At 42.8% G+C, this 15,277-nt stretch overlaps 1 protein-coding gene and 1 pseudogene across 1 annotated transcript in view; one reads left to right on the top strand and one right to left on the bottom strand.

The window, feature by feature from the left end:
• Positions 1 to 3,975, top strand: part of FZD7 (frizzled class receptor 7) — a gene marked incomplete at its 5' end in the record, with an annotated part of 5,324 nt that extends 1,349 nt beyond the window's left edge. Inside the window, 2 exons of the mRNA XM_006756273.2 lie at positions 2 to 322; positions 3,198 to 3,975. Of these exons, the coding sequence (XP_006756336.1) occupies positions 2 to 322; positions 3,198 to 3,206 (330 nt within the window). The remainder of the gene's footprint in view (position 1; positions 323 to 3,197) is intronic.
• A 1,300-nt stretch (positions 3,976 to 5,275) lies between these two features.
• Positions 5,276 to 15,277, bottom strand: part of LOC102770238 — a 23,283-nt pseudogene continuing 13,281 nt past the window's right edge.

Below are 15,277 nucleotides of genomic sequence, written 5' to 3'. Positions count from 1 at the left end.
GCTCATGGTGCGCATCGGCGTCTTCAGCGTGCTCTATACCGTGCCCGCCACCATCGTGCTGGCCTGCTACTTCTACGAGCAGGCCTTCCGCGAACACTGGGAGCGCACCTGGCTGCTGCAGACCTGCAAGAGCTACGCCGTGCCCTGCCCGCCCGGCCACTTCCCGCCCATGAGCCCCGACTTCACCGTCTTCATGATCAAGTACCTGATGACCATGATCGTGGGCATCACCACCGGCTTCTGGATCTGGTCTGGCAAAACGCTACAGTCGTGGCGCCGCTTCTACCACAGACTCAGCCACAGCAGCAAGGGGGAGACTGCGGTATGAGCCCTCCCCCTTCGGCCCCCCACTCCTTAATAGAGGGAAAGGCACGGGAGAGAAAGAACTTCTAAATGGGGGAGGGGGGCTTTTCCTGAACCTCCTCCCCCTCCAAGGAGAAGTGACCTGGAAGGGAAAAGGTTTCTGTGGGTGTGGGACGAGGTTTGGAAAGGAGGCCTGAGTGGGAAGACGGTTTGGATGAAAGGACTTCTGGCAAAGACTTGCAGGATAATGATGATGATCCTAATAACGATGGTGTTTGTCATGTACGGTCCGGACGGCCTGGGCCTGTGGAGAGGAGTGAGACCAGCAGAGAGTGCTGAGTTTCTCCCAGCTCCAGCTGCCCTGGGGCTGTGAGCGATTCCCCTGCTGCTAGACCGGCGGCCTGTCTTCACTCCCGTGAGGCCCGGGTGAAAGGTACAGCTCTGTCTGCGGTGGCCGCTTTGTTGAAAAAGGGTGGACTCCCTGCGGTGCCCTTGTCAAGCGGTGGTCAAACCATAATCTCTTTTCACTGGGGCCAAACTGGAGCCCAGAAAATCTAATTTCCAGGGTCAGACATTACAGTCCACAGTCTCTCCTCCCCTGCCCAGGCCCTCCGGCCTGTTGCTTCCCCCACCCCCCACCCCCTGACTCCTTTCAAGTCTTGAAAAATAAGCATTTGGAAGTCTTGGGAGGCCTGCCTCCTGGAATCCTAATGTGAGGATGCAAAAGAAATGAAGGCAGCCTTTGGAGGTGATGCAAAGGAGTAGTAGGTATTTCTGCTTTTTTTTATTTTCTGGGGAAAGCCGGAGGAAGAGAGAAGGGTGTTTTATTTTGTTTGATACCCTGAAAAGAAGTGATGACTTGTTGCTTTTCAAAACAGGAATGCATTTTCCCTCTTGTCTTTGTTGTAAGAGACAAAAGAGGAAACAAAAGTGTCTCTCTGAGGAAAGGCATCACTGTGAAGACAGCAAATTTTACAGGCGAAGTAGCGCAAACCTGAGGTTTCTCTCTGGATGTTCATTCGGTTGAGATAAACATTCCTTTTTAAGGAAAGGTGAAAGGCAAGTGTGTTTCCGTACCCCCACTGGGTCAGAGATTCTGACTGGGCCAGAGGAAATGCAAGGGGGTTTGTTGTTTGCTTTATATCAATTTTAATTCAGAACACATGATCCAATGAAATGGGCTCTGTTAAAATGTGAAGGGAAATCCCTCCCTTCATTTTTTTTTCTTCCTAGAAACCTGCCTGTAGGTTTTCTTTCTATATTTTTCTCCAACTTGAATCCTCCTAGGTAAAAGGAAGAGCATAATGTTTTCAGCCTCCATAATACAGACAAGTTAAATTTTAGAACTAAGGAAAATTTTCGTCCTGTTTTCATAGTCCCATCAATCCATCTATAACACATCATGTGTCTGCTGATCCCGTCTTTGTGTGGCTGGGTGGGGAGGTGACCTGCAGAAATGATAGTAAATGAAGAGGACTATTCAAATGAGGGGCCCCCTTCTTAAAGAAAGTCATTAAAAGAAGGTAAACTTCAAAGTAATGCTGGAGTCCTTTGAAATGTGCTGGATGACTTCAATTTATTAATCTTAAATCATGTACTTTTTTTTTCTGTAATAGAACTCTGATTTTTTTTGCGTAATGGTCTAAAGCTGAGCAGAGGATCATGGGAACTAACCTTTACTCCACCTTTGACACCACCCTCCAATCTTGCAACACTGTCCTATTTCTCAAAACAGTTTTAAAATGCTGTTTTGAACAGTTTTTAAATCATAGAGGGTGCTGTCAGGAATACAAGTTACTTTCTATAATGTTCAGTCGAGTGGAGCTGCTTTTTATATGAAAGTTATTGACCTTAGGTTTCTTAAACCTCCAAAACGGTCTCATTTGTCAGATTTTTAAAACTCCCACCATGCAGTTCTTTGGCATCTTTTGTGTTGTATCTCTTGCATGTGAAATTTGTAAAATAGAGACAAGTGCGGTATGTATATTTTGTAAATCTCCCATTTTTGTAAGAAAATATATATTGTATTTATACATTTTTACTTTGGATTTTTGTTTTGTTTTGCCTTTAAAAGTCTACAAGGAAGCCCCACTTTATCACATGTACAGATCACAAAATAAATTTTTTTTAAAATACCAAGTGAATGTTTGTTTAGTTTACAGTGCCTATATATATATGTATATATCAGTAAGCCAAAAAAAACTAAGCTTTAGTGGTATGGAAACAAGGTGTGGAGAAACACATTGGATGGCTCTCAAAGAGGAAGAGATGATCTATAGGGTATCCCCCAAAAATGTATACACACTTGAATAATTATCAATTCCAAAATGGGTTAAATCTGAAAAAAAAAAAAGAAGCATCAATTGAGCGATCATCAGCTATTAAAGTGTGCATACATTTTTTTATTGAGGTCTCTTTTTCATTGTATTTTTTAAAAAGGTCATGAATGCCTTAACTGTCCCTTAATTTTTTTTTCTGTTGTTGCTGCTTCCTGCCGGTCTCCACACCACCCACCACACACTCCGGTAAGCCTTTTCACATCCTGCTTTGGATAACTGACTGAAGGTACAGAATAAGCATCGCTTTTAAAGAGCTGCTATCTGATCCATGTTTTTACTTCCCTTCAGCGGTGAAGTACGTATTCCAGAGAGAACTAGAAGATATTGTTGGTCTGCTTTTCTTGGGAAGAATTCAGTAAGGGGTGTGTGTGTGTGTGTGTGTGTGTGTGTAAACTGATTCGTGTTTTGCATTATCCTGATGAACCTTATCTGAATTGTTAATACCTAGGTCCCTTGGGTTCAGGTGGCTGGGAAAGTCCTGGGACGATTCCAGACAATAGCAAGGGCCTTGCCTAAGGAGCATTCCTCAGCTGTAAGCTGCATTCTCCCTTCTAGGTCAACTGAACCAGAGGTCAAGTGACTCCCCGAGGTGGCAGTGAAGGTGGCAGTGACTCAGCAGCTCTGGCAGGAATAGACTCCAGGCCTCACCCCAGGGAAAGCCTCAGAAGCCACTGAAGCTATTCTTCCCTCTTGTCCCAGAAGCCGACTTTGGAATCAGATTAGACTGAGAAGCCTTCGCTATCCAGGCACTTTGATATTAAACAGTCCCTCGGGGAAATGATAAAGGCATTCTTAAATACTTCCAATTTCAAGCCTGCTAGCTTTTTTTTTTTTTTTTTCACCTGCCTCTCTTCTTTAATTCAGGTGCTGTTTCCTGGCTTTTCACAATACAGTTGCCTCATTCTCAGGCGGCCCTGGAGACCCAGCAGTAGCCTAGATGCTGCTGTTTTTCTTCCCTTCCTCGGCTCTAAGGTTCTGCACTTCTAAAGCCCCACAGAAACAGTTCTGTTTTTGTTTTAATTAACAGGCTCACACACATGGCTGGTGCACTTCACAAATACACAGAGTGCAAGCCAGCGACAGACGGTCCTCCCCAGGAGGAGGAAGTCACGCGGCTGCACTCTGTGCAGAGAGCAGCTCTAAGATCCTCCTGGGTTTGAGCATCACAATGGGTGTGAGGTCACCCTCACCTGGGAAGATCTGGGCATCTAGGAAGGCAAAAAATAGCCACTTCTAGTCTCTTAAGGTTTATCCAGTTTTTGTTCATAAAATGACACCTTTTAGGTTAAAGCATGCTTTTTCTTTTTAACACCACACTAATATGGCCTATTAAGAAGAATCGTTTGCTTTTAGGGTAGGTGGAAGGCTCCCAACAGGGTTCTTTGCTCACAAATTAACCGCTACAGGCACTTAGGCCCTTCTGCGGGGAGAGCTGCGTGACTGCTCCTGTAAATGTGTCCCTTTCCTCTTCCCAGCACCGCCTGGTCCTTCGGGGCTCCGAGATGGAAGAGCATCGGTCTTTAGTGAGGGAACAAAGACTGTGTATGAATAAATTACTACCTGCTTTTTTGTAAGCAGAGATAAAAGTGCTCAGTTTAATTCCTTTCACGTTGTGGTTGTCCTTAATGTAGTTCTTTTTTTCTTTCTAAGTAATTTTTATTTTTGAAATAACTTTACTATTTCATTATATTCATATGGAAAAAATGTAAAGACAAAAATATAAAGAAAATGAAAATTATCCAGTATACCCCCAAAATACAATAACAAATGATTATTTTTTTCTAGTCTTTTTTTTTGTGCATTTACAAACACATCAGCCATGTGTGTGAGCCTGCTAATTAGAATTTTGAAACAAAATTAGTACTGTAAAATGCTTACAGACCCTTTTTTTTTTCATTTTATAGTATAGAGCAACCAATTCTTTAGGACATTAATTAAATAGCATATAAAAACATGATCTTCGCTGAAACCGGTTTGGCTCAGTGGATAGAGCGTCAGCCTGCGGACTGAAGGGTCCCAGGTTCGATTCCGGTCAAGGGCATGTACCTGGGTTGCGGGCACATCCCCAGTAGGAGATGTGCAGGAGGCAGCTGATGGATGTCTCTCTCTCATCGATGTTTCTAACTCTCTATCTCTCTCCCTTCCTCTCTGTAAAAAATCAATAAAATATATATATATATAAAAAAAAAACATGATCTTCAGTTGGCTGCTTCACAATCTAATTAGAGCTAACCCATCATTTATCCCCAATTTTTGGATATTCAGTTGGTTTTGAATATTCGCTATTAAAACTAACACTATATTAAACATCCTTCTTTATATATAGTTCTTTGGATGCATTTTTAATTTTTTAAAGATAAGAGGAGTAAAGTAACCCGCATAACAAAGTGTAAGCATTTTTAAACCTGATTTTACCCAACTCTCCCCAGAAAGATTGTACCGATTTACAGTGATACCAATAGTTCGAGTTCCATTTTGTCTTCATAGTCCTTGGCAACATAGGAAATTGGATGTCGCCTCCCACCCTTTATTGTTATGAATTTAATGAGGGAAGAGGGATGGTGTACTCTTGTCCTTTTTTCTAAAGTGTAGGGATTTTTCCACATGTTTACTGGATGTTGGCTTTCTCTCAGTTTTTTGAAGCAGTCCATGTCTTTCAGAAGGCATCTTCCACACTGGCCTGGTATGGTCTGATCACCTTTCTTCCTTAGCGGGCAGGGGCATGAAAGCTTCTCCACGTTTCGAGCAGGAACAATTTCCCAAAGGACTAGAATGAGAAAGTCTTCTTATCTTCTGGGCAGCCATGCTATTTTAATGTAATAAAACAGAGAAAAGGGCCTTATTCTTCAGGTTAGGGAGGGTTTCTGACCATTCCATGGACCCTATCTGAGGTATGGCAGTGAGGAGTAAATCTTACTGGCTTTTTGTTTTTTTCAGGGCCTTTAAATCCTGGTCCCCTAAAACCACTTCTGATCTTTCCAGCAATGTTAATCTGTTGTCATGGCGATACTTGCTTCGCAAAGTCCAGCCTCTTTAGCAGAAAGCACCTCTGGAACTGTGGTCATGTGGATGACATCCGCCCCCCAGGTATGACACATGGAGCCTCTGTCCGTGAACGAAAACGAGTCCTACAATTGTGAGCATTGTCCCTTTTGAGTGGCACCTGAGTCCTAGCTTCTTAGCCGCCTCTATGAGGACCTCTCGTAGCAGGCAGAGTGGCTCAGCCTCTGGGGTAGGGCACACGCCTCTGGCACAGGAACGACTCCCATCACAGGAGGTCGGAGGCCTCATGGTGGTCCTGGGATGAACTGGCCAATAATACCACTGGCTGACTCTCTTCCCTCAAGGAACCGCAAGCTGTGGTCACTGTGACATGAGAACAGCCTCCTCCTTCAGAGCCCAGATGTTCGCCCGATGACTTTTGAAGGCGTGGTGGTAGGCTGCCTCCCATGCCTGGCAAAGAGGATGCGATCAGCAGTCTCTATCTTCCCCACAATTAAGGCATCAGAAGGCTCACCAAATGGACTGTGCACACATTTCTCGGTTCTTCCTTCTAAGATTTCTGGATCATCCAGGCCTGTTCCACCAATTATTCAAATCTTCACAGCATAGCGGGAGGGGGGGCATGTCTGCACCCAGAAGGGCTGGGGGGTGGACACATGGAGCAGAGAAGCGGAGTGGATTTGCGCGTGCAGCCTGTAGTTGATTCTTACCTAAGACTTTTAGAAGCTCAGGGATTTTTTTAAGGAGGTGCATCTAAGCAGAAAATATGTGAGGGAGAGTGTTTGTGAAAGGGCACATGTAAAGGTTAAGAGAAATATTGGCAGGAGTTTGGTGTTAATCCCTAGATAAGGGGCAGAAACTCTTATGAAAATTTTCTGCAGTTTATAAAACAAAATTAGTCTCCACAATAACCGCACACAACACCCAATCTTTTAAAGCAGGTATGCCAGCAATCTTGGCAAGAATAAATGTCCTGTTGATAGCGTTTTACTGTTAGAGGAAAAGTAGAATTTTTTTTAATGTGCTTGTAGAAAATAGTGATATTAGAGATTCTCTGAGTAGAACCATGAGTGTAACAGCTGTAGGTTTGAACCCTGTAATTATACCAGGAAATTCTCTTCCAACTCTCCCATCTTTAATTTCACTGAAAAGGCAGGTGGCTATTTATAGATGGTATATTTTTATATATGCGTATGCGGATGGTGAATACCAGTCTCCAGGAAATCCTAGAAGAGACCAAAAGCACTCCAAAGCGGACTGAAACAATTTGTAGATCTGGCCTATTTTTCCCTTATTTCACCCTCATAAAACTTGATTCTTCAACTCTTCAATTTGTGACACTTCTTACGTCTGAATCTGTGTTCCTCACATTTCATACAAAAGTGACTAGTTAAAAGGGTACCATTAAAATGCCAGGACTTTGGGAAACACACATTGTGTCTCTTATTCTCTTAGATTTGGCGAGGGGGGGGGCATGCGGGGAAAGTTCAGTCACTTGGAAATTTCTCAATTAGTGCCACAGGTGTAGAAAGAAAGGAAGTGTGATCAAGACAATAGTAACTTGTAAGTGACCCAGTTCGAGAAGTACTGACCAAGTGGCCACTACATAAAAGGTGTTATGACAGGAACCAGAGGGATGACAGGTCAAAGCAAGAGGCACAGTCCACCGGGAAAACTTGCCACATCGCTCAGGGTAAGGAGGGCATCCCCAAGGGGAAATAAGCAACTCATTATATTTCTAGACAGAGTTTGGCAATATATGGAGCCCAAATGTTATTTGGAATAATATTACTTGACATTTGGTGGCATTTACTGTTTTCAAAAGCCACTTTCGCATTCATTATTTGACTTTATCCTCACAGTTATTATAACAGCCCTATAATGTGGAATCATTCCTATTTGAAAGATGGAGGTGGTTGTCCCTAAACCTCTCTCAGAAGACTTCACACTAACAAAATAAAATTGAGGCTATTGTGAAGGATTCCAAAGTGCATTCGCTGGGGGCCTGCTTCACTTTGCAGGAACTCTTAGGGAGCCCAGGCCCAGCTTTAATGCCGCCCAGCGGCTTGGCCCTGGCCTCAGGTTCCGTTCTGAGTTTAAGAAGTGGTCTTTGAGAAGTGGGCATATTAGGAGCAAAAAGGGGGCAATTGGGAGGCAGAGACAAATGTGTGGGGAGTTGGCAGTGGGGCAATAAGCCCATAAAGTCATGAAGGAAACCAAGCTACTCAGATGGTCAGCTTTTCACCCTCAGAAAATATGATCCCCAGACTTCAGCTGGGCCTTGCAGATTCTAGAGAACAATTCAAAGGGAAAGTATCTTGGAGGAGGTATGGCGGGACAGGGAATAGGAAATATAGCAGCAGCAATGAAAGCTTGTGTGACATAACTTAGCACAGTTTTACTTTTTCATTTCCAAAGGAAAACAAATGGCACGTAGCATTGAGCTCCAGTTTCCAGGTCTGGGGTAGCTGGAGGGAGACTGGGTGCCAGCTGGCCCCTGGCTTGCAGCAGACGAAGGGAACAAGTCCTTAAGCTAAAATCATACATTATCTTCAGAACCAACAAATTGTTTGTTGAGGACCTAGGATGTGCCAGGGTGCTGGGCTAAGCCCTGGATACAGCACACTGGCTTCTGGAACGTGTTTCCTAAGCCTTAGCCAGAGCTAAGCACATGCTTCTCATCTCACTTAGTCTCTCCAGTGAGGAGTGCACTAAAGACGCCTTCCTTTGTGTTTGCAAACCACACAGGCATACCATGTTCTACTGAGCTCCGCTTTATTGAGCCTCGCAGATATCGCGTTTTTCACAAATTAAAGGTAACACCAGCAAAAAGATTATGACTCGCTGAAGCTCAGGTGATGGCTAGCATTTTTTAGCAATATCATATTTTTAGACGTAACGGTATTGCACACTTAATAGACTACATTACAGTGTGAATATAACTCTTATATGTACTGGGAAACCAAAAAGTTCATGTGACTCCCATTACTGGGATACTTGCTTTATTGCAATGGTCTGGAACAGAAGCCACAATATCTCCATGGTATGTCTGTATCCTTCTCCCCATGATCCTACAGTACTAGCGACAAATAGGCAACTAGACCTTGATCATGTTCTGAAGACGGGAAACCATGAGGCTAGAAGCAGTTTGTTCAAGGTCATGAGTAATCCCAGGCCAGGCCAGGCCACAATATAGGATCACGCAGGTCTCCCACGGACTCTGAATCTGGCGGGCTTTCCTTCAGAACAGTGTGCTTTGGAGGTTCAGTGTAGCTAGAAGGAGAGGAAACCAAGAGGGCTAGGGGAGAGATAGGCGCTGGGAGGAGCTTTTTGAAAGGGGGCGTGATTGTACAGACATACTGTCAAGGGCAGTGAAGATTGGCTGTTCACACTTTGGTGATAATGATCATGATTTTTATAATTGCTCACATTTTTTTGAACATTGACTATACGCTAAGCCCTGGGTACAATATGGCCTAGTAGTTAAGACACAAAGCCCTAACCACTGGCACTTGGCATCTAATAAGTGAGAAATATCAGCATCAGTATTAATATATAATTATCTCATTTATTCTTCACAACCACCTTATGAGGTGGGTACCATTGTTCCCTCTTTTAAGCTCTGAAAGGTGAGCTCAGAGCAGCAAAATTGGCAGTAGCCTGTGCCTCTAATCACCACGCTACAAATATTTACTAAGGTCTTAATGTCTTCCGTTCTGTTATTATTAATTTAGCCCAGGATTGAAGTGAGAATAAGTCAGGAAAAGAATTTACATCAGAGCAGAATGAAACTGAGCAGGCAACCTAAGCACCAGTCCCCAGGAAGTATGTTCATGTTTCAGGGAGAGTAGAAAGCTCTCGGCCGTAGGAATTCGCCGTCAGTACCCCCAGCTTCTAGCATCGCAGGCATTTGCCAGTGCTTCTGCGCCATTCTTCAGAAGCCAAATGGCTTGATAAAGTCAGAAGAGCCCCGGAAAACGAGAGCAAATGTTTTAAACCAGACCAACCTCTCAAGTCACAAAGAAGTTTTATTTTACTAGTACTGTTAGCACAAGTGGCTGACCAAAAAAAAGGCTAAAAATTAAACTTTCAAGTTCTTCATGCAGGGTCTACTTTAGGGGAGCTCCCCCTACAAAAGGGGGCTCACATTTCACAGCAAGAGTTAAATGAAACAGCAAGGAAATTCAGTTAGTTCATCTTGGACAAGAGGAAGGCGATATACAATTCCTCCATTCACCTAGTGCAGTGGTCGGCAAACTGCGGCTCTTTGGTCCCTTGAGTGTGGCTCTTTCTAAGCCTTAGGAGTACCCTAATTAAGTTAATAACAATGTACCTACCTATATAGTTTAAGTTTAAAAATTTTGGCTCTCAAAAGAAATTTCAATTGTTGTACTGTTGATATTTGGCTCTGTTGACTATGAGTTTGCAGACCACTGACCTAGTGGTTTGGGGTCCACAAGTTGTACAAAATGTTTACTTCAGATATCTAAGTCCCCATTCAGAGCTCACCACCACTCTTATATTTATAACTGAGCAGTTGAAGTGGCCACTGAAAAAAATCTAAATGCCATCTCTGCTGTCCAATCAGAAGGCTACCTAACTTGCCTTTTCTGGTTGTTAAATGATAAAGCACAATCTTCTACTAGTCAGAGCACCAGGTTTGGACTCTGCTGATGAATAGAAATACTCAACAGGTTACTGCGTGTGTAGGAGTAGACATTACTGTGTCTCTTAATCCTGGCTATTTGATTAAGAAAATAAAAGAATTCAACCCAGTGTTAGCCTTTTGCATAGGATCAGCCTTCAAGAAAAATCAGAATGGAGCCGGCTCCATTTTCCTCAGGGACACTTCTTTTAACCTAGAGATCTTTCTTACCTGTCACTCTACACCAAGAAAAAGGAAACACAAAGATGAAATGTATTAAAAAAAAAAAAAAGATCAAAGGGAAAAGCCAGGAGGGGGAGATAGCAAGAAAAAATTCTGAACACAGCCCTGCTCCTGAGCCACCGACACCTTGATTCATCATTCCTTTGACAGCTTTTAGGTGAATTTCCATCATTACTCTCATTCCCTTTATCCCAGAGTCCTAATAAGCAGGAACATTAATTGAGGGTTTTGATGTACCAGACACATACATGGAGTGTGGTACCCACTCTACACACCTTACCTTATTTGATTCCCTCAACAGCTCTCTGAGATAGACACTATTATCCCCGTTTTAAAGACAGAGAAAGCTGAGACACCAAGAGATTAAGAAACTTGTCCAAGAGCCCTTGACTCCCACACTGTAATACATCCCTCTTCCTACTTTGTTTTCCAACCATGACTACTATAGAATCGATTCTGCTTCTTTGGAATATCACTAAAACTGTGATTAGTTTGGGGGGTGGGTGGGAGTGTGAAATGCATTTATTCTAAGACATGTGCACCTTGTTAGCAGGGACTCAGACCCTGCTTTTCCATGATCTCTCTTCATCCCACTTAACAGAGATCACAGGAGGACCAGGGCCACCAGTGGTAAGCTCATAGATGCGTGGAGCCAAAGTGGGTTTGGATTTAGTTCGTTGTGTTTTACATAAAAGGGGTCCAGGGAGCTTGATAAGACATCCCCCTCAGGACAAAGTGACTCCAGAATATCAACATCCAAGTCCACATGACTCAGTGAATGTGCTTGCAAGGGTTCACCATATCTAATCTCCAAGATTTCCCAAAGATGGGGGATTTGACAGGTAATAGATTCCCCCAGGAGTTTGGGAGTTGTTTGGGAACGATGAGTTAATGACTCCCTCCAAGCATGAAAAAACATCACCACTGGTATTCCAGTTTGGGGAAATAACTTCAGCTTCCTCGTTGAGTGCATGGTGCTAAGATGGTCAAGGGACACAAGAATGACTCCCAGCCAACATGGGCTCTGTCACCGTCAGCCTGAGCGATCCCTTTTCCATACCTGGCCATCCAGGATAAGCCCGCATGGATGCTTAAAAGCCCATCCATTCGCATGGTTGGAAGAATAAAGCAAAGCAGACAATTTTCATCACAGCCGGGTATTGTAGCTCCCTCTACAGGACTTGTCTCAGGGGAGAGGGAGTAGTTACAAGGCATAGCATGCTCCCTCTGCCATTGCCAGGGACTGGCCTGCTTGTAAGCTCTCAGTGTTTAAGAGGCATGCGGCCCTGTAGGCTCTCGGTGTCTAAGAGGCATCCTGAACTGTTGGGACAAGGGCAATGGTTTGAGATCCAACAGCTGGTGCCATATATTTTATTCTGCCAGCAGCTTCAACTTATCCTTGGCCCTGTCCTCTCTCTTAACCCCCATAATCGGCCAACCAACTTGAATTCTAGTTCCTTCACATGGTCACCATCTCTTGCTTATATCACCATAAAGGCTCCCTAACTGGTCTTGCTGCCTCCATTTTGGTCCCTCCTCTAATTTGTCTCCACCCTGTGCCAGAGGAATCATGGTAAATGCAACTGTGACTATGTCCCTTCCTTGTTTAAAATCCTAAGCACGGCATACAAGGCCTTCCATAAGCTCTACCAAGCTCTCCAGCCTCATCTCCCACCATTTCTGCACTGATCCCTTTACAGTTGCCTACATACTCATGTATCACAGGAATTCATTTTTTGATGAAAGGAAGAATCTGTAGCTATTTCAACTGCTGAAAGCTAATCGAGCCCCGTATTGGATACGCTCCAGCTCTCTTGCTCTCTGCCAAAATGGACAGGAATGTGAATCCAGAAGAAAATCAGAATAAAGACATAGATATCTACATCATCACCCTGGGACACTCCTACATCATCTTGGGACAACGAAAGGAATTCCAAGAAGAAGGGATATTACTGGCCAAAAAAAAAATCAAACAAGATCATTAAGTATTATTAGTGCCTAGGCAGTGATTTGTCTTATAATACTTAATTTCTAGTGCTCAGCAGAACATCCAGTACAAAGTGATGCTCAGTATACTGAGTTGGTTAGTGTTCCCCGAAATTCATGTCCTTCCCAGAACATCAGAACCTGACCTTATTTGGAAATAGGGTTAGATGTAGTTAATATAGTTAAGATGAGGTCATACTGGAGTAAGGTAAGCCTTTGATCAAACATGACTGTTGTCCTAATTTTTTTAAAAAGGAAGAAAGACACACAGGGAGGATGCCATGTGATGACAGAGGCGGAGAATGGAGTTATGTGTCTAAAAGGCAAAAACACCAAGGATTGCGGGCAACCACCGGAAGCTAGACGAGGCAAGAAAGTGTCCTCCCTAGAGCCTTCAGAGAGAGTATGGTCTTGTTGACGTCTTATTTCCGACTTAGAGCCTCCAGAACTGTGAGAGAATAAATATCTGTTGATTTAAGCCACCTAGTGTATGGTAATCTGGTAAAGCAGCCGTAGGAAAGTAGTACCCTCAGTGATTGTCTGTTGGATAAATAAATAAAATGAATGAATGGAACACATGTGGAAATTTATTTGGAGCCAACTAACGTATTAGAAACCTTAGAAATATGATTTATAGGTTATCAGCCAAAATCCACTTCTCCTGTTGCCATAACTAGATTAGAGTTGAACACAGAGTTGGAATATCTAAATACTAGCTTTGCTTCAGACTGGCTATAATACCTCACTGCAGCTGGAGAACAAAACTAAGAACCCAGAGGTGCTTTTCAAGAAATCATAAATCCTTTTGGAAATTTGATAGAATTCTGGGTTCAGTCCCCAGAAATTACGCAAGTCTGGTCATATACACTCAAGATTGCAGACAACTTCCTCCTACCTCCCCAAAACCATTGAACCAAGATTAAGAGCTCCTTAATTAGAAGATACAGGTAGAATATTTAGGGTGTTTCACCAATTCTTTGGACACAACTAAATAGAGAAAAGGGTAACAGAATTGTTTTTCCTCTTTAAATGAGGCCATGTCAAGCCATGGGGCCCCCATCATTTGGAATGGGCTTCAATGGCTCATCTCAGAATGACGATGGACTATAGGAGAGCAACCTGGCCTGGCAATGTAGAGACCTGAATTCCAAATCCAGCTTTGCCATTTAATTCTTTTGTTCTTTTTCTCTTCTATTCAACCTCAGCCCCAGTAAAAATGTGGATGCTTTTAGGGTCAGAGGACAGGTTAATGAGATAATGCTGGTAAAGCACTTTGCCCCTAAGAAAAGGTTCCTATGTAAACATGAGATATTATTAGACGTTATCAAACTTCAGCCCAGCCAGCAGTGGCCCAGCCAGAGGTGAGTTCTCTTCCTTATCTACTGTTTGGCCAAATTGGGCTTTTTCTCAAAGGCAAAGAGTGTGGGAGGTCTCCTGTTGACTGGTGTTGGGGACTCTCTGATAAGTGGGCCCTATCACCTCCCTTTGAGCAGTGCAAACAGATCATTTGACCACATGTGATTAAAGGCTCCCTTCTTCACTAGCAGTGAACCCAAATTTCCTTGTGCATACATGTTAAAGCAATCATCTCTAGGGAATTCTCCCTTTCCCATGTGCATAATGTCAATGTGAGTTATTCAGATTTATTGAGAGAAAAATAAATCTTATTTCATGTTTGGTGGTTTTGATTTTTTTTATTATCTCTTAGGAATGATTACATAGAATTTTCCCCTTTACTTCTGCTGTTCTTGGCCAATTTGAAGGAAAAAAAAGGAGAAAATACATTGGTTTCAGGAACATTGGTTTTAGAACTTAATAAAAGTAGCAAAAGATCAATAAAGAAATTAAATAAATAAAATAAAAAAGTAGCAAAAAGAAAAGAGTAATTTCTACAATTACTAAATTGTAATCAAACTTAAATGCTTCAAACTAACATTCTCTGTTCTCTTCACCACCACAAAAAAAGGGGGGGGGGGCGGTGAGGGAAGGAGCTTCTTGAGTTCTATGGGCATTTGTGTGGTATGTTGTATTGTTGGTTTTTTTTTTATTATTTCAAGGGAGCTTTTTTCATCATCAGAATTGACAAGGGCAACGAACTGAGAGAAACCTAAAATGACAGCAGTAATTTTCATCAACATGAGGATAACATAGAATCTTAACTCAGAGCCCTCAGAAATTTCACTACAAAGGAAAAAGAGTTCACCCACAATTACCCACTCCTCATGCGCACATACTAAGGGTACCAGACATACATTAGCCAGTACTCTCAGCATCTGGTCAAACTAAGTTTCAACAAATTTCATCAGTTGTACTTTTCAACTAATGGGATGATTTTTTTTTAAAAGAGATTGTTAAATCCTAACCATGCAGAGTATAAAAATATCTTCACTCCTTCCATCCTTTCCCCCTTCCTCCTGTTCTTCCTTCCTCCCTCCTTCATATTATGTACCAGACACTGCTAAGTAAATGTGAAGGGCACATTCTATTACTTATAAGGTCAGTATTTAAACCAGGGGTGGGCAAACTTTTTGACTCGAGTGCCACAGTGGGTTCTTAAACTGGACCGGAGGGCCAGAACAAAAGCATGGATGGAGTGTTTGTGTGAACTAATATAAATGCAAAATAAACATCATTACATAAAAGGGTATGGTCTTTTTTTTTTTTTTTTAGTTTTATGCCGGCAGCCGGTCCATCCTTGCTGCTTGACACAGTCGCTGCAGGGAAGAAACATCTGCACAGCATATGTTTCAAGGGGCCT

This window comes from Myotis davidii, unplaced genomic scaffold (genome assembly GCF_000327345.1).
Source record: "Myotis davidii unplaced genomic scaffold, ASM32734v1 scaffold914, whole genome shotgun sequence".
NCBI classification, from domain to species: domain Eukaryota; kingdom Metazoa; phylum Chordata; class Mammalia; order Chiroptera; family Vespertilionidae; genus Myotis; species Myotis davidii.
This window is presented reverse-complemented; position numbering and strand designations above follow the sequence as displayed.